Source organism: Alternaria arborescens (genome assembly GCF_004154835.1).
Source record: "Alternaria arborescens strain FERA 675 chromosome Unknown contig_23, whole genome shotgun sequence".
NCBI lineage: Eukaryota > Fungi > Ascomycota > Dothideomycetes > Pleosporales > Pleosporaceae > Alternaria > Alternaria arborescens.
The window spans coordinates 287,901-311,960 of record NW_021167878.1 but is presented as its reverse complement, the minus strand read 5'-3'; the positions used below and the strand labels follow the sequence as shown (position 1 = coordinate 311,960).

Sequence of the window (24,060 nt, the reverse complement as noted above, 5' to 3'; positions counted from 1 at the left end):
GTATAGGAAGTTGGAGGTTGACCCAGCCAAGTTTCTGCACTGCCTCACTGGGATCAGGCTGCAGCCACAAAGCTGACCAATGACATCACTACACGCATACAAATTAAGGGAGTGTTATCCAAAAATGCTAATGGTCAAAACGTATGTATATCGTGTATTTGCTGTTTGCAAGTACCTTTCTCTCAAGATCCCTAACGACAAAAGACTCCGCGTTAAATGTAAATAGCATTATCCGTTAAATGATCGTGAGCCCCAAACTATTCCAGTCTCTATCATTACATAGCCAAACCAAATACCTTGTTGCGGTACAATCGTCTCATTTCCTCACATCCTGCATTTCGAAGGTATGTGTGCCAACAAACTACTCGCCATAGTATTGATCTAGTCCTCCTCTTGGGAATCGGCGAGAGCGGAGTCGGCGTCAGCAGCAGACTGGCTCTTGCTGCCTGAGGCCTTTCCGTTGCCAGAAGCTCCGTTGGAAGCTCCAGTAGAAGCGCCAGTGCTGGAAGAAGCACCGGTAGCGCCAGTGGCACCAGTGTTGGAAGTAGCACCAGTGTTGGAAGTAGCGCCAGTGTTAGCACCAGTGTTACCAGTAGCACCGTTGCCAGTGGCCGCACCAGTCCCAGTAGTGGAGCCAGTGGTAGACTGTCCAGCGCCAGTACCGGCCGAGCCACCCTGGGTAAGCTGGCCGGTTCCTTGCTGAGTTCCAGTAGTAGAGCCAGTACCCGCAGCACCAGTTCCTTGCTGAACACCAGTAGCAGAGCCAGTTCCTGTTGAGCCAGTTCCTGCAGCACCAGTACCAGTCTGCTGGCCAGGAACGGGAAGAGCAGCTCCACCAGCTGGGGGAGCAGGAGGGGCAGCACCGCTTGCAAGAGGGGCGGGAGGGGCGGGAGGGGCAGCACCGTTGGCAGGAGGAGCTGGGGGTGCCGGGGGTGCTGCGTTACCAGCGAGACCAGCAGTGGGAGGAGTAGGGGGAGTGGCAGCTCCGGCGGCCTGTTGGCCTTGACCAGCACCTAGAATGTGTCAGTGTCTATGCTTGAGGTCATGAAATCTTAGACAACTTACCGGCAGTGGGAAGGTTAGCCTGGCCGTTTCCAGCCTGACCATTAGCACCAGTGCTACCACCTGCTGCGGCTGTGCCGTTGTTGGCGGCGCCCTGGAGAGAGTTAGCATGCGTGAAAAGTTCGAAATGATAAGTACTTACGTTGGCACCAGCGGCACCCTTGTTGCCCTTACCCTTACCCTTTCCCTTGCCCTTGCCGTTGCCGTTCGCGGCGCCGGCAGCAGCAGTGTTGGCAGTACCGGCAGTGTTAGCAGCGCCGGCAGTGTTGGCAGCTCCAGCAGTAGCAGCGTTGCCACCAGCAGCGCCGCCGCCCATCAGTCCACCAAGAAGGTCACCAAGACCTCCAGCTCCGCCTGCTGCTCCACCCGCAGCTCCACCTGCTGCGTTGCCGCCACCCGCACCGCCAGTAAGGCCGCCAAGGAGGTCTCCAAGTCCTCCAGCGCCGCCAGCACCGCCAGCGGCACCTCCTGCTCCGCCGGCTCCTCCAGTCAATCCACCGAGGAGTTGGTCAAGCTGACGCTTGGTCTTGAGCTTTTCGGTGGAAAGCTTGCGGACGGTGGAGACGAAGTGTGCGGGCATCTTCTGTCCACCAGTGGTGTCAACCCATCGCTTTCCAAGACCAGCGTTGGTGAAAGGAGCCGGAGCCGCAACAGCGGAGGCAGCCAAAGAGGCGATGAGAATGGAGGAGTCGAATTTCATGTTGATAGTTGAGAAAGATTGAGATGAACTGCCCGGCAGTGAAGTGTATAGAGAGTGTGTGGAGAAATTAAAGCCGACTAGCAGCGATATGTACAAGGGAAGTTGATGAGGAGAAGTAGAGAACAAGGACTGAGATGTTCAACAAGTATCGAACTGAAGAATGATTCCATGATTAGGCAAGACATTACCTCTATATATCATCACCCATGGGGAAAGGCCCGATCGGGGAGAGGACGTCCGGTATCAAACAGCTGACGTGTTCTGGCCCTCCAGCAGATCGTTTTGTCGATCATGGTGGTAAGTGTGAGGCTGTAGCAATGCGTGCAGGAAGTATTGCATGCCCTGAGGCCATCATGCTGTTGCGCGAGCTTACTCTGCCGTAGTCTGCAACTTCGATGTGAGAAAGGCGAAACACTGGTCATGTAACTGGGTCCCCGCATTATACAAAACACGTGATTGCTTGTTCCATGTGCGACCTGGAGCTCAACCGTACGCTGGGTCTTGGCGTAGCATGAGATCCCTATGGGACGACCGCACACCGTGTTGACTCCTGGATTCAAACGAGAGCGGTATCCCTCTCGCGCTCAATGGTATCGTAACAAACGTGATGATCTGGTATTCCTCTACGTGCTCATAATCAACCGTTGACGTTGCTTCCAAATAATGGTGTTGCTGTTTCTGTCGCAGCTCCCGTGAAACGACAGCTTGGCGCGTTATTTCTCCGGTTAAAAACGTGTGTTTTGGTTTTGAAACTAAGGCAGATCTAAGGTTCGGCCTTACAACTGTGACAGACGATGTGCGAGAGCGTTTTTGACATGTTGTTGAACGTTTCGGGATCGATTTAGTTTGAGGGAGAAGTGACAAAGATGAGGACAGCGGACGGCGAGTGGAGTCCAGCGAAGCTTGAATGTTTAGCGCGCCGCTAGCCTCAAGGGTAGGGAGGCCGTAGCACTTCACCTGGCGCAATAAGCAAGACCTGAAGACCGATTTCCTCCAAAAAGACCTTCTATAATGACCCAGTTCGACTCCAGTCCAGCGCTCATAGTGGTCGATATGCAGAACGGCTTCTATTACAAGGACGGCAGCTTCGCAAGGCTATCAACTGGACTTCGCCGTCACTACCATAAGTGACGCTACCGGGGCATGCAATGAGTCGGACCATCTAGCTGCTCTGCACGCCCTGCGAAATCTCGGTGGCACAGCGTCGAGATCGGAAGTGATTGAGGCCTTGGAGAAACTACGAAACTCAAAACATGTGTGACGGCAGGGACTTGTACCTGTGGTGCACGTGCCTATGCGTTTGCCTAGCATAGGCCACACAGCTCAGTAGAGAGCTCGACAGTGATTACACAGACATTTCACCATTCGATCACCCAACTTCGTGGTCTCACACCATGGAAGAATACCATAGACGTGAGATGATACCACATATATTCCAACGTCGAATTGCGTCGTCGGGATGTATTCCCATGGCTCAAGTTTGATTGACCTCTCTGAGTCGTAGCCAAGGGCGTTGAGCCGATCAGAATCCTCGCGCTACGATAACAAAGCCTCGTTCCGTACCTGATTTGTTCGATATTTCAAAAGTATATACTAAATGAATTCTGCGTCGATAGCATCGGAAATTGGTTCTGGTTGTTAGAAAGAACAACGTGTGAGGGCCAAAAGTCTTGTATTTTCAGAAGTCCTTTTGATCCCTTAGTCGATCGCAATCAATTACAGCGCTTTGCTAAATCACGACAAAACGCTAGTGGTATGGTGATGTTATGGTGTGTGCTCCAAAAAACGTCGAGCCCGATACATTGCTGAAATGCTCCAAGATCACGCCTAAACATGCAAACTACGTCATCTTCTTCTTGCCAGGCCCGTAACGTATAGTTCTCCAGGCTCCGCTTCTACCTTCCAGCCTTCATTGACTAGCGCCTTGAGCACAGCAGGCCCTAGCTTTCCTCTTCCACCCTCGCTGTGTCTGCCTAAGCCAGTGATGATTCTGTATGCCTCACCCCCTCCTCTCCTCCCAGCACCACTCCATTCTGGTATTCTCCGCTCGCCTAGGTTATTCCACCAAGCTTGCGTTCGTTGCTTGGCAATTCTTGTTGCATCTGCCACAGTGACGCCATGCAGATCCAGATCAGTAGGACCAGATTGTTGCGAAACGAATGCGTCGGCTTCGGCTGCGTTCATCGCCTTCAGATTCGCGTTTAGGTCACGGCCTTCTTGTGCGTAGTACGCAGCTGCTTGTCTCATGAGTGGTGTGGATTTGCCTTTACGGTAGGCTCCAGATGCTTTTCCAAAAGCTTCGTTTCGAGCAGCGGCCGTGGACATTGCGTCACGTGGCCGGGCAGAGGGAGTCAAGGTAGGAAGCTTCGAGGATTCGGAAGGGTCGGATAGATCGACAGGAGCGTATCGTATGTCGAGCTTGATGCCACCCTTGCCGCCCGTTTCGCTTGCAGGTTGTTGAGTGAGGGACTTTGCTAATTCCTGGGCTTTTATCGTTGATGGGGCAGTGAGGCGTACTATGGCAAGAGCATGCTCCAAGTCCATAGACGGAAAGGCTTCGTTGAGTGTGATCGCGTCTTGCACTAGCGCAGCGTCGGGCTGACTTTCCTTCTTGTGCGCTGCGATGTCTTTCCTTACGATCGCTAGTACAGTTGCCGAAAGAGAAGTTCCGTTTGCGTGGTAAAGTGACGACACAGCCTTCGCCGACAGCCCTGTACGCGATGTTATGAAGTCCACGTCGCGACTTGTGCTTTGCCAACGATTTGCTGGCGCATCTGATTCGACAAAATGGCTAGTACCTGCTTCCAGAGATAACCTCTGCTTCTTCTTGCTCTTCCCCTTTTTGCCTTTCTGCGGGACGTGGTGATCTTCTGAGAAGGCCTCAATCCCCTTCGCGATCGGACCTTCTTCAGTAGGGCTCTTCCTACTATCGTCAAAGAAGACTTGGTTCAACAGTTCATCCGTCGCTTTATCGTAGTCGTATCCGCATTTCTTCAACGTATACGTCACCTGTGCGAGCCGCAGACCTGGGAAGGTTTCGGCGAGCAACAGCTCCTTTGTCGGGACGTCGAATTGCTCGGTGTCTTTGTAGTATCCATCCTCCAACGACCCTTCCGAACTCCCTGACCGTCCGTTAACGCTAAGTGTGGAGAATTCGTTCGAGAAAGTCGAGCGGTCCGTGGCTACCGTTTGCGTGGTCCACGATTCAGCGTTGGAGTCAGCATCGGTGCTGTGCTTGTCTGGGCTACCCTGAAAAGCGCCTCCACTGCTGCCCGAGGGGTCGAAATCGAGGACTTCTGCCTCGGCTGTCAACTTCAAGGGTTCCAGCAATTGTCTAGTAAGGTCAATCGCGTTTGGCTCTCCCGCGAAATCCGAGTATATCGTATACAGTAGTGTGGGATCTATTGCTGGGCAGTATTCCTGCTGTGGATCGCATTACCGTTAGCAACCTCGTGCAGCAGTACTTAGTAGTGCCCTTACCTCGAGCAGACGTAGATCCTCATCCATTTTGGTTCTTGTAGTATTGACGTCTTCTTATGTGTCTGTACAGCGAGTGCATACTCAAACTGAACTTTGAACTGATGGAATTTGTCGCGCAGTCAATCCGTCTGAAGATTTGTGCGTTTGATGCGACAGGACCGAGTATGGCTAATCAATTATGCGATAGGTGGTCGCACAGGCAGAAGTGCGTGGGGTGTGGTGGAACAGCGCCGGCGCGTGATCGCGAAAAACGTGGGAGGGGGAGAACGTAACCGAGCTTCGCGCATAGAGAGCAGTTCACCGTTGTTGCACCATGGCGACTGTAAATATAAGGAGACGAAGGGTTTGCGATTTTCAGTGTGTACGCTACTGGATTCTTCGCGCTGGTTAGATGTTAGACGTCATGTCGCCCTGGATCGAATCGCGCGTCATCAACCAATTTAGTATACGCTAATGCAAGCGGCTGAAGCGTATCTACCACCGCATTCTCGACAACCTCACACATCACTGGCATAATAATCGTAAGCCCTGGATACCACCATCAACCCTTACTGATATCATAAAAATGGTCAAGAGCGGCATGTTGTATTATCAGGAGGTGGTGTTTGGCTTGAACAGCATGAGGCATCCTACACCAGGATCGTGGACGGGCACTGTTGGCGAGACATCCAAAAAGACATCATCAGAGCGTCCTGTGAAGAACTTTCTAATTGGATCCCATTCGCTTGTATCGTCACTGTAGACTCCGGCGGTTCTGGTTGGGGCAGATGATCTGCCCAAACACCTATGAATCAGCCTCGCGCCGCCATTTAGGCCCCCAAAGTACGCCCGACATCTCCATCACATCCATGCCAGTGCAAAGGATCTGTGCCGTGGCATGCATGGGTTTCGGGTCTGTCCCACTCCAGTTGTGTCTGGTTTAAGTACACCTCAGGCCCCCATTGCGTGGTGACATTTCGCAACTTCGGTCCTTTCGTGTTCTTCGTACTTCAGCCCGCCTTCACGATCTCGACCGAAGCGCAAAACACCATGGCACCCCTACAGCGTCGCAGCGCAAATCTCTCGCTCCAAGGCACTGTAGCCGTCATCATTCTTGTTGTTTTGTTCCTTTCTGGCGTCTTCTGCACCATCATCTTCTTCAAAATATGTAGCAAACAGCGGAGGCGCGAGAGGGCCATGCGCAGGATGCAAGAAGAGCGCACGCCATTTGTTGGCGCCCAGTATATCGCGCCTGCAGGCGCGCCAAGCAATGGACATGAACCGCCTTATGCAGGACAGGAGCCTCTACGGACAGAGCTGCAAAACAAACAACAATACGAATATACCGGCCCGTCAGAGCTACAAAACTATCAGCAAAATACTGGGCCATTAGAACTGCAAGGAGGCGAAAGACCTGAGCCTTTGCCAGCGCAACAGCTGGACGGATACGTGGCAGCGGTAGGTGCCGTCATTGGAATATTTGTGATGAAGATGGAAAGTCTGACGGACTACAGCCAACCTTCGATGACAGCAAACCCATTGAACTACCCGCGAATGTAATGGTGAACGACGCAAACGGAAAAGCCCAAACACAGAGTGGCAAAGCGAAACACGATATCTGAATGAAGATGTTAAGAGATCTTGCACTGTGACGGAGATTACCTTAACTATTGCAGCGCAAATCACAAACCTCGTACTAATGAAATATAATCGCCGCACCTGAAGTACCGCGGAGCAAATTCTTGTTTGTAATGTGGGTATTACCATGAAGAATTGGCAACCATACGGCAGTAGCAGTAAGGGAGACCTTCCCCATACGTCTCGAAGACATCGAGGACAGCATCTGGGAAATACGGAGTAGGGTCGATACCTACGCCTTGATTACCAAAGTCGAGGTCAAGGTCATGGACGTGGGAATTATTGTGGTCGTTGAGGCGGTCGTGGAGGCCGTGGTGGCAGTCAACGTGGCTTCAGGGGCCACCCGACCTTTGATGGGCAAAATCTTCTTGCATGAACAAAAGCCATCTAACTGATAGTGCACAGCTGAACTATAGGCGGTATATATAGGACTGATGTACTTCACATCCTCGGCGGCTGTACATAAATACCTAACCATATAGTAAATACCTCCTGACCTTGTCATTATGTCCTGTCATTTGAATGACAAACACGCATAGAAGACTACACATATATTGCGATTTACTGAAAGACTCCAACTTGCCATACCCATGGTATGACCTGACACAAAAGTGCGCTCCAGATCATGAATAGCACAACCACCACATTAACGCGCATAGCAAGCTTACCATTAACCCTTCTTACGTCTATTCCGATGCCGAAGTTCTCTTACATACCCGCGGCACATGTCAAACTGAAGGCGGACAACATTGTAACGGTATTGATTTGTATATTGCGACAGATCTGGCTATATCTAGAGGGTTGGAGAGATAGCAGAAGACGAAGGAACAGGGAAGATGAGGATAGGAAGGAAGGCGAACGAGACAGGAAGCAAATGAAGAAGCGGAAAGCGCTTGGAAAGGCGAGCAGAAAAGCAGGCAAAGGCAAAAAGGCGAAGATCATCGCGAAGGGTAGATACACGCTGCTATTGCAATAAAATTGCTAGTAAGGTTGCGTTGTATAAAGATTATTATTGCGTTGAGCAATAAGCAACGCTCTATTCACTTTCTGATTCAGAGTCTTCCTCCATGTCTGCATCGTCGTCCAACTCGGAATCATCGTCCATGGCTCCGATAATGTCTAATTTCAACCCCGCCGTCTTGCAGGCATCTTTGATCTCCTTTGATACTCCCTCTTCGCCCTCAACCACCACCATAGTCTTCCAGTTCCTTGCAACAATGTCTTTCTGCTCAATGGTGGCCAGTAGAAGGTCCGTGACTTCAGTATCGCTTCCCAGCTCGTTGAAAAACTCAAGCGTTTCCATTACCGGCGGAAGACCAACGGAATGAAGACGCGGCTTCTTAGACGACTTTCCAAATAGCTGGTAATCCCAATTCAGACGTAATGTCTTGAGCGCCGCAAACTCTCTCATACGTAGGACCTTGCGCCCGGTAAGCGTTGGGTGATCGATAGTGATGCTCTTTAGGAATTCGGCTTGTGATTGCGCAGCCAATATGTAGTCTCCAACATTATCGGAGCTTTCCTCAAGGTCTGGCTCTGGCACCTCCGCTTGCGTCATGACAAATTCTTCGAGCGCCTCGGGTAGTTCGAGCAAATCTCCAAGAGAATCGTCGTTGATGTCGCATTCAATCAGATGCAGCTGTTTCAGTGCTGTCATATGCGGCCGCTCGATGTGATCGAAGCCCTTCTCGTCTAACTTGGCTCTGCGAATTGTCAAGGTTTCCAACGTGGGGTGAGCAAAGATATGTATGTTTTCGCGCAGGTCCCAGTAAGCATCGTTAGCGCACTGATAGAATAGTGAGCAGTTCTTCAAGCAGGCAAGGTCGAAAGGTCCGTTGAACAAGGTACCGATACCGTGTAAGAGCACATCGGGAACCGATATCTCGAGCTTCTCCAAATTTGACATGATCGACAACGTCCGCGAGAGGGTGTCTGAGGTCTTTGGATCGAGATATGAACCATGGACGGGCGCGTCAAGCGCCAGTTGCGATAGCTCTGAAGAAGGATACGCGAGTTTGACTTCATAGATGGATGAGCCACGACGCGGTCGACGGCTTAATGACTCGCTGAATGTGAGGTGGAATTCAGGAGTCTCGAACAGAATGCTTTTGTACAGAACGGCGTCACTGAGGCGGTGACATCTCTTGTTGACGCGCGATACGTTGCAAAGGTCGCGCCTGGATATGCAGCCGACCGCCTCGAAGATGCGGAGTAGCAGCTCATCTGGCAAAGTGCTCAGTCTGTCGCATGGTACTGCGCTCTTACTGTCCTCATCCATTGGCATATCTGATATCAAGGTATCGATACGAGATAGAGCGGACGAAGTATCCATGCGCGAGGTACTTTGCAACTTTCGCTGCGAACACGTGGAGATGGCCTGACTCGCTGGAATGCGGGGGAGCTTGTGGAGCTGCCGATCCTCAGTCAGGGCACTGGAAAGGATACAAAGGAAATGTTGCCTGAAGGGTCGGACTTTGGATTTGCTCTAAACATGAGGATACAGTGTCTGTACGTGCAAGGTCGTGAGAACGAAAGAACGGCGGCGGATGATACAACAGTCCAGGGGCGGACGCGCTGCAGAGCGCGCACGGCCCGCCACGCGTGGCTGGTCCCATGACATCACGCCAGAAATCTCCTTCCTCATGTGACGCTTGCATTTCCACAAATGACATCTCCGCGCGAGGCGTGTCGAGCTTCTATCTCATGGCAGCGTGGAGTTGCTGGGCAAAGTTGCACCTCGGGATCTGATTCAGATGACCCATAGCAAACCACCGGCTGCTTTTCCTGCACCAGAACTGACGCACGCCAGTAAACCGCGCACAGCTATGTTGGCACTGTATCTCGCAGCATATACTCAACGAAGGCTTTACTACTGGTATTAGGCCATCCAACGTCGACGGATGCTATGTTTTGAGACTTGTTCTCGGGGTGTACATTGGACACGTCTTCTTCCGAGATGCTAGAAACATGGTTTCACACTGTGTCAGTCAGTGAGCACTACATGCATAGTAACAATACGTTGAATCAAAGTATCGCACGATATGTGCTCACCACTTTGATCGTGGATATTCGAAACTTTGCGCAGTACGCACTCTCTCCCCCTATGTACTATTCAACAAATGCTTGAAGATACAGAAGAGCTGAGCGGATTGCAACTTACCCCTTAACACTTCATTGGGAAAGTACATCCTAGACGCACAAGGCCTCAAGAAAGAACAGTATAGGCCAAACACCGTCTGTTCACGCGCTAGTTGAAGCAAGCGCGCTTCATATTTCACGTCCAAACGGAAAGGGACCATTGGCCGACGAACGTACACTCTGATCGATGCTGTTCATATGGTCATGCGCCCAAAGATTCCGCTCGCAAAGGAAAGCATTGCATCTGTTGTAAATCTCGCGATACTTCAGAGCCAAAGCCTCATACCCGATTGGGATAGAGAGATGTTTTGTACACAGCGTGGAAGCCGTAACCATCGGCGCCGCTGGTGTCGCTTGTCTCAGGCTTCGGCCCGTTGTTCAAGGTGCTTTACTGCCAAAAATTACGCGGCATCGTGTAACCATAAGGCGCGGGTTTGTCCATTCTGGAAAGTCTCCATCTCATGGTCATAGTCTCGCCTCGAGCGAACAATGAAGAGATTCACCCGTTCTGCTACCTAATCAATACAACTTTGTTCATGTGACTGTACGCATTGATATACATATACTGTTGTTAAGCGAGCAAGCACAGAACTTAGTCGCGTTGAAAAGGTTAAATCTAGCCCTGCATACTCGTGAGTTTGATCATGGTATAAAAAGCTCTAAAGCCTGACCACGTTTGTGATATTAGTAGCTTACACCATTATGATGAGTATACCTAATCAACATTATCGCTTGGTTTGTGGAAGTTGCAAGTGGCCCGCTTCTCTCTATGGATCGTGACTGTACCAGTGGACGGCTACCATTGTGCGACTTGCCAGAGTTTCCATCTACAGAATGCGCTTTGGTAATTTCTTGCACTGCTTTGAGGAGGTAGTTCCAACGCACTACGAATTTGGGTCAGCCAGGCAGCCCCGTGAATTGCATTGGTCATGAGTAATTGGCCTAAGCATTCGACTCGCTGTACAGCACGGCCCTGGTTCTTCACACTTGCCAATGTATATAACCCTTGTGGCCTTGATCTGGTACTGTGAACCATACTTGGAAGTAACAAATCAACCACAGTCGGAAGGAATAAATCGAGTACTGTACTATCTTATAAACTCGACTTCCATCACTTCTTCCTTTCTACACCAAATCTTTCTTGAGTACTTCAGCCCTCGTGCATCAACAACGACTTACAATAATACCTCTCTAAATCAGCAAGATGTCTACCTCGAACCTCTCTCGCTCTGTCAGCCCAGATCATGGCAGCACCCCATCTTTCTCCCCTCCACCTTCCGAGACCCAACAGCTCGCAGCAGCCCTAACCCTGAAGACCGGCCGCGAAGTCCTCTCCCACTGTCTCGGTCTCTCCACACTCGAAGGCGTACCCTCGGCTGCCGAAAACATGATCGTCGTAAGCTTCGACACCGAGAGTTGGGTTGCCGACCACGGCCGACTCACCGAGCTTGGTGTCTCGACCTTCGACTCTCGGCATACGCGTGGACTGAAGGAGTCTGGTATGCATGGAGAGAACCTGCTTAGGCAGGTTTATTTCTACCATGCGCGGATCTTGGAGAACGCATATCTGCGTAATATCAAGTACTGTGTTGGCGATCCTGACAAGTAAGTCTTGACTACATCTATTTCTTTTCCATGTAACATGAACTGACAGAAAACCAGGAACCACTATGGTCAGACTCGCTTCTTGACCAAGAGTCAGACCAAGGAGATGCTCGAGGAAACGTTCCAGTGGCCTGTCGATAAGCAAAATCCAGAGTTGGGTTTCTGTCCCGTTGTGGTGTTGGGCCATGCTCTCCATGGTGATATGGCGATGCTGAAATCCACATTGGGCTTCGATGCCATGGCTTTGGGTACGGTGGTTAAGGTCATCGATACTCAGAATTTGGCCAAGGAGTGCGAATACGCCCCTTCTGGCAACGGCAATCAGATCGGTCTGGGTAATCTCGTTGCCAAATGCAGTTTCGAATATCGAGATCCGCATACCGCTGGCAACGACGCGGCTATGACGCTCATCTCTGCTGTTCAGATGCTGCTTCCTTCCGAGTTGAAGCCAGATGACGGGGGCCTGCAGAAGGTTGTTGACAACATCGAGGTGGATAGCCAGTGGCAAGAATGGGATTGGGGTGATGATCAGTGGTGTCTTCGGTGCGGCCAATACGGTCACACGAGGGACGACTATCGCGGCAAGCGTTGTTTCGCCAAGGTCAAGTGTAGCCACTGTACTGCTTCTCAGGTTGCGAAACGCAGGCAGGCCGCGGGTAGTCATCGAACGGAGTGCTGCATCTCTTATGCGATGCGTGGGTCGGAAGTGGTTCCTACAGTCGAGACTACGGCTACCGCTCTCGCTGGCTTGGATCTCGCAAGCGACAATTGGTAGTTATCAGGCCGGCTTATGGGATTACATAGTACTGCATTACACTTGATATCTTCTCGTTGAATGTTTCCTCCTTGTTGGTATAATAGTGGACATTGGACTTGTTGCTTCAATCTGAGCAGTCTTAAAGATGGTCGACGTGTGTCCAGCCAGTTGTAGTACCTATAGATGTATGTCAAGAATTCATGCCAATACTTATGAATTTCGAAATTACGAGTCGCTGCTGATATACGCTGCGATGCTGATTCCAGAGAAGTTCAATCCGTGCAGATTGACGGGAAGAATTGAAACGTCGGTGTGCAGGCAATAAATAGTGTATAGCAAGAAATTGCCCGCCTGCACACCGCCGTCGAACAGGCTATGAGGGACCATAACTTCTAAGTCGTCTCGACAACATCCTAGCTGACATAGTGGTATTTTGCTTCCTGTTCACGCGACCCTCGACACTTCGTAGCTCCGTGGAAGCTGTACAAGTACCCAACCCTGGCGCATTCTTTTGACCTAATACGACCATATGATCGAATTTCTTTCTCTTTCACTCTCACCTTCGTCTGGCTATGGCCATCGTGTTTGCCTGGCAGGATTGATGGAGGCACATGATTACGCACGTTCACTGTTCATCGTCCATAAAACACCTGGTCGTCTTGCTTTCTCATGGGCACCCACAGTCATACCCACTGCCTGTCTCTCAACCCACTCCTTTTGTTTGCCGCGATATCAATCGACGACTTTGACGACTTCAACCTCACCCCAAGCGACACCGCCGAATTGACACCGCCAGTTTACAATAGACACCACACGCTATAGTTGATTGCACCTGTCGCAACCAAATACCCACCGAGGACCACTCTGTACGCATCTACTATCCCTTTGGAGCAACGTGGTCATGTCCACCAGCGCTCAAGACACACCTGTTCCTGTCGTTGCTACTCCTTCCGCATCCACCATACCCACCATACCAGATACGCGCGATCCTGCTATTATCGCACTAGAAAGCTGCTTCGAGAAAGCCACCGACCTAGAGGTATGGCTGCATTGCATCGGAGGACCGCGCATCAAGAACATCCCTGGCATCGCCGATGACCTCGCAGACCATGTCAACATCGTCTGTCTGGACTGCGAACACTGGTCGACCAACACCGATGAGACCACCGAGGTCGGTATTGCTACTTTCGCGCGACAAGATGTTCTGCCCATCGTGGCGACAAAAGACTTTGGTGATCACGGAGAGCATCTCATGGAGCAGATCCGCTTCTATCTCTTTCGTACGATTGAGACGTGCCACCTCCCCAATCAGAATCCGGACTCACGCGGGGTCAACGGGAATCGCTTTGGTAAAGGCCGCTTTGTTACCTTCGCTCAAGCTCGTGAGATCCTCACCAACCTCTTCGTCCAGCCTATCAAGGACCCCAAAGGACTCAAGGGCAACTACCCTATCGTAGTCCTCGGTCATGACGTTGGACACGACAAGAACAATCTCAAGTCCAAGGCGATTGCTTTCGACATGGACCCGATCGGCACAGTCGTACGCTACATTGATACTCAAATCATGACGCGCGACAAAGGTTACTGGATGATGCCTCGAAACGAGCAGATCGGTCTCAGACGCCTCGTAGAAGAGCTTGCATTTGAACACAGTGATTCCCACACCGCCGCGAATGACGCGGGTCGCACGGTAATGTGTGCCTTCCAAGTCGCGCTCGGCGGAGACCCATGTAAGAGAGGATGCCGTAAGAGCATGCTGGAGGTTGCCGACGATCTCGAGGACCATAGCGTGGCTACATTCGATGAAAGCCTCGGAGGTGTCGATAAGTACTGTTGGAAGTGCGGCACAGCTGGCCATATGAAGACGGATTGCACGGCAACCGACCTTCATTGCGACGAATGTGAAGAGAACGGGTGCTACATCAAGCCTGGTGATGAACACGTCACCCTTCATTGCATGTGCATTGCCAACGAAAAGGCTAAGGTGCGGCGAGCAAAAGATGCTGTGGCTCGAGCTCTCAAGAAACCAAAGCCCAGGGACCTTTCTCGTGGAATGTCCAGCTCCCGGGCTCGATTCATGGCACGTGGTGGCTTTCACCCTCCGTCGGGTCTCGTATCATACTTTGGAGGAACGTCGCACGACACACCCTCAAATTATGGTCCTCCTGGCGGACGCGGATACGTCCCACTTAGCCCTGGAGGAAACCCTTCCAGGGGCTTTGGGGGACGTGGGCAGGGTGGATATGAAAATGTCTCATGGGGTCGGGGACGAGGAGGGTCCCATTTCCAACAGGGTGGACAAGGTGGCCTCACATGGGCTTCTCATTGAGCGTAGCAATGAGGTCTACAGATGGTTTAGAGTGCTAGTTTGCAAATGTCTTGTTTAGACTAGACGGTGTCATGGCGTTATCGGTGTTCAGACGGTGACTAAAAACGTCTTGTTGAAGATACCCTGGGTCTAGGATAGATGCAAACAATATAAACTGGAAGTGTATCATGCCGGATACGGTGTTGCTTGCGAAAGAGGTGATGTGCGGCTGACTAAGGCGATGTCGCATGCAACCGCGTCATCGGTGGCCGCTGTAAGCCGCAACCCTGCCGTGCAGCCGTCAACAACTCCCACCATGATAACGACAACACGACTGCTGTGCCTTGCGAGAGAATGCGGTTGACTTGGTAATACCTGCGATCATAGCACACCACCGCCATGATCGAAAACACAATCCCTAAGTACCTGCTCATCAGGACATGCATCCTAGGCTTTCGCGCAATCACGCCTTTTAGCATCTTCTGGGTTTCTTTCAGCATCGCAGAACCTCCACATTCGGCCTTTCGACGTTTTCTGCTCACGTGGAGCATAATAGAAACTGCCTTTTGGCTGCTCGTCTATCTACCCCGCAAGCGCGCGCTTCAAGCCTCTGCACAACACCCACAACCGCTCGAGAAAGAGGAGAGGAAGGAACTGTTCTGGCGATGCTGGGATAAGATACCGCACCCGGAATATTATATCAGCCGATGGTTCCTGGGCGCGCGGCCGGGCGAGATACGACGTGAGAATGTGCGCGAGTTCTATGCGTGGGCTTTGCTGAACCGCGGCACTGAAAGCGACGAGGAGCGGAGGAAGCGGCGACAGGCACACCCAGAGGAGGCCAACGCTGAGGACGACGAGCTGAATGAGTATGCAGACGGCATAGAGACGATGCTTGGGAGGAAGCTGGAGCCTGGATGGGGTAGCGCAAAGAGCCTTCGATTGACGACCGACCAAGTCAATATGGCGCATCGGCCCTTTCTGTGGTATATGGTATGCTTGATGCTCCACTCAGGTTATACACGCTGACAGCGATAGATTGTAATGCTTGTCGATACGCTCACTGCCGCTCGTCTGCGCTACTATGGCTTCATACTATTCCGCACCCAGCTCCGCTCCTCGCTGGCCATCTTCCCACCGCGGCTCGCCAGTCTCACCACGCGCAGCATTTCCTCTGCACCAGACATGAGTTACTGGTACCGACCACATACCTCGAAAACACGACTGCCGATTCTCTTCGTACATGGCATTGGCATCGGCCTGCACCCATACGTCGAGTTCTTGAACGAGATCAACAAGCACGATCCGCTTGCGGCAGAAGACGGTCAAGTCGGAATTATTGCGGTGGAAATCATGCCTGTCAGCTTCCGTATAACTGGGCCGATTCCTGACAAGGACAACATCTGCCGGCAGATTAATATCATCCTAGAACGACATGCTTTCGACAAAGTCGTCCTGGCTAGTCACTCTTACGGTTCTGTCATCTCCACCCACCTCCTCCGGGACCCCATCACCGCTGCGAAGATCGGACCGATGGTCTTTGTCGACCCTGTTACATTCCTACTACATCTGCCTGATGTAGCATACAACTTCACAGCACGTCGACCAAAAGGTGCGAACGAGCATCAGCTCTATTACTTCGCTTCGACCGACATGATGGTTGCGCAAACGCTAGCCCGTCAATTTTTCTGGGCACAAAACATCCTGTGGAAGGAGGACCTCAAAGACCGAGATGTCACTGTCAGCCTCGGTGGTAGGGACCTTATAGTCGATACTGAGACAATCGGCAAATACCTAAATAGCGCCGACCTCAAGGGTGAGGATCGAGCATGGAAGGACTCCGAGTGGAGAGGCCATGGTTTAGAGACGATATGGTGGCCGACCGTAGACCATGCACAAGTTTTTGAGAGGAGAGAGGGTAGGATGAGACTAGTGCATGTTCTCAGAGAGTACGTCAAGCGCAGAGCAGAGGACGAAGAAGTAGAAGAGCTTCCCTGAGAGTTATGCATCTCCATGTACAAGAATTCAGGGTTCTGTGGCTCTGCCGCACCATTTAGCCGGACTTGTCTCAGCCTCATCGCAAGCTCAACGTTCAGGTACGAAGGAGCTGTAATTCATTTTGCGGGGGCCCGTCCGGACGGGTTTGAAACGGCGAGCCGGCCCCGCCGATCCCGAAATGGGTGGTATATACGAAGCACGAATGCGCGTCGACAGCATGCATAGACTTGACAGCCTGCTTTGAGAATCTTGTCGCATTTTGTTCTTCGAGCGATATATCCATATTCACATCATGCCTAACGGAAACTGGATTCTTGGCGACCTCTTCACAAAGGACTACGGACATCGCGGCAGCATCCAGAAATTGTGGGAACAACGTTGGAAGTTCCCATGCACCAAAGGTGTTTACCCGTTCCACGATGGAAAGTTTGAAGACTTTGAACCCATTTTCAAGCATCTCATCGATAACAATATCAATGATCCGTACGACGATGCATACACAAATGCTTTCTTGCCAACAGCGCAACGCCTAGCGAAGGAGGCTCAAGAGACGGAAGGCAAAGACAAAGAGGCAGCAAAAAAGTTGTATCTGAATGCAAACGCTGTGTACAGATTGGCGAGATTTCCATATATCGGCACCGAGCTCAAGAAGAAGGTCTTTGAGGAGCAGAAAGAGGTCTACTTCCGCGGCGCACAGCTATGGGATATCCCACTAGAGGAGGTCGTAGTATCACATAAGCATGCCTCCAACGGTGATGGCGAAAAGATTCCAATGTACATCCGCAAACCTACAGGAGACGGCCCATTCCCAACCGTCCTACTGATTACAGGCCTCGACGGCCACCGCCCAGACAACACCGAGCGCACACAGGAACATCTTGCCCGCGGTTGGGCGACAGTGATCTGCGACATTCCTGGCACCACCGTCGATTGTCCAGCCAACAAGCGCGACCCTCTCTCCCCAGACCGATTCTTCACCAGCATTCTAGACTTTATCAAAGAGACATCATATCTCGACGAAAAGAAAGTCATCGCATGGGGCCTCTCAGCCGGTGGCTACTACGCTATTCGCCTCGCGCACACGCACCGCAACCAACTCATCGGTAGCGTAGGCCATGGTGCAGGAACACATCACTACATTGGCCGCGAGTGGCTTGAGCAAATCGACAAGCACGAGTACCCTTTCGGGCTTGAACAAGCCTACACGCAGAAATACGGGTATTCTTCTTTCGAAGAGATGAAGGAGAGATGCCAGGATGAGTTCTCCCTCGTCTCTGGGAAAGGCGAGGGTGTGGCTGTTGTGGCGCAGGGGATGAAGAGTTGTAGGTTGTTGCTCGTGAACGGGGTGCTGGATGGGTGTATGCCAATCGAGGATAGTATGCTGCTAGCTGAGTATGGAAGCCCGAAGGAGATGCGGTTTATGCAGCAGAGGTTGCATATGGGATATCCTGAGGCGAATAGTACGGTGTATCCGTGGATGGAAGAGGTTATGGCGAGTAAGTAGATAAGGTGTCTGGTAGATAAATCTGCATTGAAAGTATCAATACTTCTCTACTGTACCGATGAATAACCAGGAATGACGCCTCAAGTTTGTACGCAGCAAACTCGACGCGCACTCCACATGCCATACAAACGTTGTTCATGTTACCAACTCACATCACATGCAGGTATCGCTGTGGCGGCTCCCGCTCGGACCCGCCCCACCAAAATCAACACCCCGCAGCATTGCGCACGGCGTCCTCTCAACCTGAGGACTTGCAGACGTGATTGAGCTGCCCTGGCTATCATAAAGTCACTAATCTCGTTAAATCGCTCTACTCGGCAAATCTCCTAAGATACCTGGTTTCTCCAATCGTGGCTCTAAAAAGAGACAATCTAACTGCGTTCACCATCCACCACGATCACGCGTCATCCGCACGGGTGATCAGCATTCAGTGCAGTACCCTCTTCGAATTCCCCCTACAAGCAAGCGGCCACTGAGTCGAATTCGTTATGGAGCAAGAACAACCCACATATGTCGTTCCGGTTAGTGAGTCCGAAGCTCCGACCATTTGCACGCCATCGGTAACCTCAGACAACACAACGAAGGACATTCAAAGATGCGAAGCTTCACAATCTTCTGCTCCTTGGCCCGGCCGTACCTTTATAATTCGATCTCACGAGAACGGACAAGTCATCACATTCCTGGACGGCAAAATCGTACTAGACAAACCGGGAGGTCTCGGCACGTTCAGATGGCGGTGCGTTGAGAAGAAAGGATGGCTAGGGTTTCGAGACCCAGCCTCTGCTAGATTTCTAGGCTACGACCAACATGGATATCTTCGCTGTCTTGTAGACCACCATAAGGACTGGGAATACATTTGTCCGCGAAAACGACCAGAAGGTGGATATGTTCTGTTGGTGCTGGTTGAAGAGGAACTCCTTCCTTTAGGTGTACAAACACAAGAGACAGAGAACGGTGCGGAACAAAAGGTAAAGATTGTTAAATGGGATTCTGAAGGAATAGTCTGGGATTTCATTGAGGTATCATGTCCTTCGACGTAACGGGTGAAAGCGACAAGAAATAATGACATTGCGACACTTTCCCCTCGATTGTTCCATTATGCTATTGCTTATCCTGATGTTTTCAGATGGGATGCTACAATCTGGAGAGCATGAGAAGCATTAAACCCTCGGAACTTGACCTGCTCATGGTACAGGCTATAGGCTCCAAGTTCCCCCTCACACGTTGCCTCGAGCATCTCGGGTATATCCGAAAAGTCTAGCCACGACCGACCCATATGTTTAAGACTCGCGAGATTGAAATGATTTAAAGCAGGAAAGCCTTTTCCAATATATAACAGGAGCTCATTCCACGCCCACTCAGTGCCATGGTTTAAAAGGATAGATACTAGTTCTATCTCTTGCAGAGTGTGTCTGGAGTTGCCAAGAATCTTTTGGATAAAACTTGCTGGACAACTCCATCTTGACAGGCGTAATCTCTTGAGCTTCACCAAAGGTACTCCTCGATTTACGTATGTGTCGAATGGAACCATTGCGCATCTCCCTCTTGCGTCTAGATTCGCTAGTCTTAGATCTTCCAACACTGGTGCGTGGTAAAGGAGTTGATTCAGAAGGTAAATCGATGTGGGACCATTGTCTATCTCCACATTCGCCTCTCTAAGTATGCTGAAACCCGCTTTCTGGTCCCGGGTTTTCTGGTGGAAACGGAATGTCACCTTTGTGACCCACATTCCGATATTCTCGATCCGAAGCGAAGTGATTCCAAGGTTTGCGGTTGAGACAATCTCTAGAGCGAGAGCGATGGTAGCTTCTTTATCTGCACCAAAGCTTTCATAGACGCCTCGGATGATCAGAGCGTCTAACAGAAATCGATTTTCCTGGAGTATGGTCTGTATCTTGCCAATGGCCATCATGTCTAAGTCCAGAGTTGCTGTCTTCTCGCGAGGCCAGCTGCGACATGCTCTTCTCATCTTCCGGATCTTTTGTTCACGAAGTTTCCATCCTTTCGGCATTCCCTCTTCTGGAGGCGGAGTGGCTCGACGAAGATGCTCTCTTATATTCGCCCCGTCGTCTTTGATTTGGATTGTCTTAACATATCTGGCTAACCGGCCACTTTGGGAAATCCTTTCTAGACGATCGATATCGGAATCGATAAGAGTAGTCTTCAACGTGGAGAAGAAGCGACGACCTACAGCGCGCAAAGTGTTCGAGTCGGCAAATCTGCAAGTCGAACGGAATTCGAGGAGATCTGGGTCGCACATGTGTTGTACAACGGCCTCGACGAGCTCAGTAGGCATTTGAAGGATAGACATGCTGAGATTTCGCTAGTCTTTTCTGCGTTTGAGAAGGGGTTTGGTACGTGAAGAACTGTGTGGGGTATTTGGGGGTGTACCAGCCGGTAGTGCGACCAAGGTTGGGATGGAAGAGGTTCAGAATGCAGATTCGTTGCGAGAGCGAGAGTGAAAATTGTGTGGAAAATTTGATTGAGATAGGATAGAATATATAATAATCTGATGAAATGCGAATGGGTCAAGAAAAGGTAAGATTAAACGCGTTCGCGAAGCGACGAACAATGTGTTGCATGTCGTATCAAACAAAACCACCGATTGCCTATTCGAGATTCATCTCATTTGACAACCCATCTTTCGCGTGATGCTCGTTTGGATTGAGAAAGCCGTGAGTGGTTCGTTGTTCTTCGGTACATCTAGTTCAACTATGGTACAGCGATGCCCAACAATCGATGATAAGCCACTCACATTTCCCAAACTTTGCCTGCTCCATATGCGAGAAGAGGCTCCGGAACGAAACGAGCGGCTCAGGTATCAGATGTATTTAGGCGATGTCAGTCTTCGCTGCATCGTCGCAGTATCGGTGGACGGGGTGAATCACACCTTGATCAGATAACGGACACAAACTCGTGAGAATTTCATAAAGCAAGTGATCACGGTAATGAAAAATATCATGGTATCTTAGCCTTTGGCCGATACGTGCAAAAGGATGCCTTCAGAGAATGTGGAACATGCTAAAGTTTTGATGTTTTGATTTGTTTTCTACTGCAACCAGAAACACTCCCCAGTACTGTGCGAGTACGCGTTTTTATCGTTATATCGCCTTGGATCCGTACTTGCGATGCAGTGGTCACATGGCGGCTTCCAATTGGAAGGCGGACTACTCGAGCGTTTAGAACCACCAGCCCTATATCCAGTACTACCCTGTGACCTCAATAACGCCGCCTCTTTGACTATCCTCAAGCATTTATCAGACCTATGCGTAAGTGCCGCATCTTTCGTCAGCGGATCCTTCATACAATGCTCACAGCTAAAGACTCGCACACCACAAAACGAGGCCGTGTGATGTTGTGAATCACACTTCTCGCAGAATTTTGTAGTACCGTAACATCTATGATCGTATACGGCAGTTTCCCCAGCTGCTCTTAGTCGTGTTTTGAGGTCCGCGTAGCAGAGTTTGTTAATAAGAAGCTTGTTCTCAAGGGAAGAACAAACCATGAGGAATGCAGCGATCATCGTGCATACAATGTCATTGCCTGCGTTGTGGAGATAAGGTTCCTCGATGTTATATTTGGCAAGCAGGTTTGAGAGGCGCATCTTGCGGGATGGTTCGATCAGTCCGTGTTCGACAGCAAGAATCTGCGTGTCGATTGTAGCGACAATAGTGCCGAGTTGTTGAAGATCGAGGCCGAAGCGAGATTTGATGATCTCGTAGTCATTGTCGATGGCGTGGCCTACGAATATGACTGGACGGAGATTGCCAAATTCGTCCCGACGGGTGAAGATGTCGTGAAGCATAGCCCTTGCTTCATCGACGTGGACGAAAGTTGTCCAGCCAAATTGGAAGGCCTCTGGATATCCTTTGCAGAGGTCTCTGTTGATAAGGTGGGCATGCGGTTTGATGCGGACGTGGTGATTTTCCATGCTCGAGAGGATATCCCACACAGAGGACGAAATGGGCTGTGAGATAAAACGCGGATCCAAAACGGAGGCGCCGAGTTCTGTGATGAAGTTGTCGTCATGCTCGTACCATTCGGCATCGAGAGACACGATAACAGCGTCTTGAAGTGCTGCGACTGCTGCAGCACTGCAAAAAGGGATTTCACTTCCGGGACGTTTCATCCAGTGTTGAAGGATGGCTGACTGGGTGAGACCTTGGCATAACTGGGTTTCAATGTGAGATTCCAGCCTCTTTGGGGAAATTTGCTGAGACATGGACGGTACGTCGTTCTTACCCTCGAAATATGATGTTTGATGTATGTCGTGAAGTTTTGGTGGCCAGATGAAAGTTGAGATTGAAGCGCCAGAATCGATGCGGCGGAGGGAGGGGAGAGGGGGGAAGTCTCTAAAAGAAGCAGAAGCCGACATTGTAGGTGGGCAGAGGTGATGTGAATGGTTGATGGTGTTGTAATGCTGGTTCGATTCAAATCGGGACGACTGTTGGATCATCGTAAGGGCCATGATGTCGATATGTTTTCTCGCTACTGTAGTAGAATTTGGATGTGTTTGTGGAATAAGAGTTTGAAGAGAGGGAGGATTGAGGACGAAATATATATTCGAAGGAAATCACGTATGATTAATGCTTGGAAGCGACGAATGCTCGGTACCATGGATACATATTTGAGCCGCGGATCGTAGGATACCTAGCTTAGCAGGATAGACCAAACTAACACCAATCCGAGAGTTTATACATGGAAACCCTTCTCAGGAAACCCCAAAAGAGCAGATAGAAGCGACCAGATACCCAGAAATATCACCCCCCTAATTGTATGATAAGAGCAATCCTCCAACCAGAACCTTTCAAAGTATTCACATCCCCTAGAAAGGATTAGATAGAAGCAATCCTTTACTAAGAGCTTGCCTAATCAGGTAATAATGTCTAAAGGTGTCGATAACTTCGGTTACTCTGACTACATCGTAGCCATATTTTGGTGGCTCAGAGACCTTCTATCTTGTCTACCTAGGTAAGTTCCTTTTATCTTATCTAATCTTTTGGGGTGCGCCGAATAGCGTTTGGGGTGCTCCGAAAAGGTTTTCCCTAACCGTTTCCTGGTCGAGGTAGAAGAAACAGGCATCCTGACTCCTCTCCGCGGCTTTCAATATCCTCGTCACATCCAGAGAGGTCTTCTGTCCAGAGCTGTTCATCACGTTCTGTTTCCCTGTAAACATCGATGTTATCGTCACTGGCCATGTCCCCGTTGTCTACGAACCCGTCGGGGTTGTACTCTTCCATCGCGTTGTCTTGATCAGACTGCCCTAGTTCATTGTCTTCTTCGGATTCTTCCATCCCGCTGTCTTCATCAAACTCAACTTCTTCCAGTATTACTTGTCTCATCCTGGAATCTGTCTCTACATGATGACGCTTCGCTTGATAATAGAAAAGACAGTGTCTACATCACAAATCAGCAAAAGCCACGGTTGGGAATTGGATGAAGTGGAGGTTTGTCATAGGTGCTGAGACGATTGGTGTCCAGGCCCTCTTGATGGCTTCAGTTCAAAGTTCGAGTGCTTCGTTCACATCTTGACTCATCGCCTTGGATACAGCGAGAAGCGGCGTCGAAACCACGATATCGAAACTTAGCACAGCGGCGGTGTTGCTCTCAAAAGCCCCAACTCTCAAATAAGGATCGCTCCTGTCTTCCTCGAGCCATCCCGGAATGTTCAAGTGCTTATTGCTGGTACTAGACTGTTCAGACCCATCGGTATCTTCTTGGATAAGATCTTGGGGATAATCAAAATTGGCCCGATCATAATAATTCTATACATACCTGGTTGTGCATCAGGACCAGGAAAACCAGACCCCGAGGAGTATCTGGGTCGCGTATCCACTTGCCGGGGTCCCACTGAACCATGCAGAAATACTATCCTTACGTCAATCGAGTAT

General features: G+C 50.5%; 11 protein-coding genes across 11 annotated transcripts; 6 read left to right on the top strand and 5 right to left on the bottom strand.

Annotated features, from left to right (window-relative positions):
- Window positions 1-381: 381 nt before the first annotated feature.
- Window positions 382-1,762, bottom strand: AA0111_g8869 (hypothetical protein; the record flags this gene model as incomplete). The annotated part of the gene is made up of 3 exons (XM_028655363.1): window positions 382-1,013; window positions 1,066-1,156; window positions 1,205-1,762. 3 exons carry the CDS (start codon window positions 1,760-1,762, stop codon window positions 382-384), a joined length of 1,281 nt encoding a protein of 426 aa, XP_028503598.1.
- Window positions 1,763-3,607: 1,845 nt separating this feature from the next.
- Window positions 3,608-5,269, bottom strand: AA0111_g8868 (hypothetical protein; the record flags this gene model as incomplete). Its single annotated transcript, XM_028655362.1, has 2 exons — window positions 3,608-5,185; window positions 5,243-5,269. The coding sequence occupies 2 exons, from the start codon at window positions 5,267-5,269 to the stop codon at window positions 3,608-3,610; spliced, it is 1,605 nt and encodes a 534-aa protein (XP_028503657.1).
- A 1,002-nt stretch (window positions 5,270-6,271) lies between these two features.
- Window positions 6,272-6,843, top strand: AA0111_g8867 (hypothetical protein; the record flags this gene model as incomplete). The annotated part of the gene is made up of 2 exons (XM_028655361.1): window positions 6,272-6,679; window positions 6,736-6,843. The coding sequence occupies 2 exons, from the start codon at window positions 6,272-6,274 to the stop codon at window positions 6,841-6,843; spliced, it is 516 nt and encodes a 171-aa protein (XP_028503654.1).
- Window positions 6,844-7,895: 1,052 nt separating this feature from the next.
- On the bottom strand, window positions 7,896-9,191 carry AA0111_g8866 (hypothetical protein; the record flags this gene model as incomplete). Its single annotated transcript, XM_028655360.1, has 1 exon — window positions 7,896-9,191. The coding sequence occupies one exon, from the start codon at window positions 9,189-9,191 to the stop codon at window positions 7,896-7,898; it is 1,296 nt and encodes a 431-aa protein (XP_028503653.1).
- A 2,010-nt stretch (window positions 9,192-11,201) lies between these two features.
- AA0111_g8865 (hypothetical protein) lies at window positions 11,202-12,377 on the top strand (the record flags this gene model as incomplete). Its single annotated transcript, XM_028655359.1, has 2 exons — window positions 11,202-11,602; window positions 11,660-12,377. 2 exons carry the CDS (start codon window positions 11,202-11,204, stop codon window positions 12,375-12,377), a joined length of 1,119 nt encoding a protein of 372 aa, XP_028503551.1.
- An 883-nt stretch (window positions 12,378-13,260) lies between these two features.
- AA0111_g8864 (hypothetical protein) lies at window positions 13,261-14,688 on the top strand (the record flags this gene model as incomplete). Its single annotated transcript, XM_028655358.1, has 1 exon — window positions 13,261-14,688. The coding sequence occupies one exon, from the start codon at window positions 13,261-13,263 to the stop codon at window positions 14,686-14,688; it is 1,428 nt and encodes a 475-aa protein (XP_028503652.1).
- A 378-nt stretch (window positions 14,689-15,066) lies between these two features.
- AA0111_g8863 (hypothetical protein) lies at window positions 15,067-16,665 on the top strand (the record flags this gene model as incomplete). Its single annotated transcript, XM_028655357.1, has 2 exons — window positions 15,067-15,660; window positions 15,706-16,665. The coding sequence occupies 2 exons, from the start codon at window positions 15,067-15,069 to the stop codon at window positions 16,663-16,665; spliced, it is 1,554 nt and encodes a 517-aa protein (XP_028503552.1).
- A 292-nt stretch (window positions 16,666-16,957) lies between these two features.
- Window positions 16,958-18,169, top strand: AA0111_g8862 (Heptaketide hydrolyase ayg1; the record flags this gene model as incomplete). The annotated part of the gene is made up of 1 exon (XM_028655356.1): window positions 16,958-18,169. One exon carries the CDS (start codon window positions 16,958-16,960, stop codon window positions 18,167-18,169), a length of 1,212 nt encoding a protein of 403 aa, XP_028503656.1.
- A 488-nt stretch (window positions 18,170-18,657) lies between these two features.
- Window positions 18,658-19,209, top strand: AA0111_g8861 (hypothetical protein; the record flags this gene model as incomplete). The annotated part of the gene is made up of 1 exon (XM_028655355.1): window positions 18,658-19,209. The coding sequence occupies one exon, from the start codon at window positions 18,658-18,660 to the stop codon at window positions 19,207-19,209; it is 552 nt and encodes a 183-aa protein (XP_028503597.1).
- A 2,009-nt stretch (window positions 19,210-21,218) lies between these two features.
- Window positions 21,219-22,637, bottom strand: AA0111_g8860 (hypothetical protein; the record flags this gene model as incomplete). Its single annotated transcript, XM_028655354.1, has 1 exon — window positions 21,219-22,637. The coding sequence occupies one exon, from the start codon at window positions 22,635-22,637 to the stop codon at window positions 21,219-21,221; it is 1,419 nt and encodes a 472-aa protein (XP_028503655.1).
- Window positions 22,638-23,214: 577 nt separating this feature from the next.
- AA0111_g8859 (hypothetical protein) lies at window positions 23,215-23,511 on the bottom strand (the record flags this gene model as incomplete). Its single annotated transcript, XM_028655352.1, has 1 exon — window positions 23,215-23,511. The coding sequence occupies one exon, from the start codon at window positions 23,509-23,511 to the stop codon at window positions 23,215-23,217; it is 297 nt and encodes a 98-aa protein (XP_028503596.1).
- Between the last annotated feature and the right edge of the window lie 549 nt (window positions 23,512-24,060).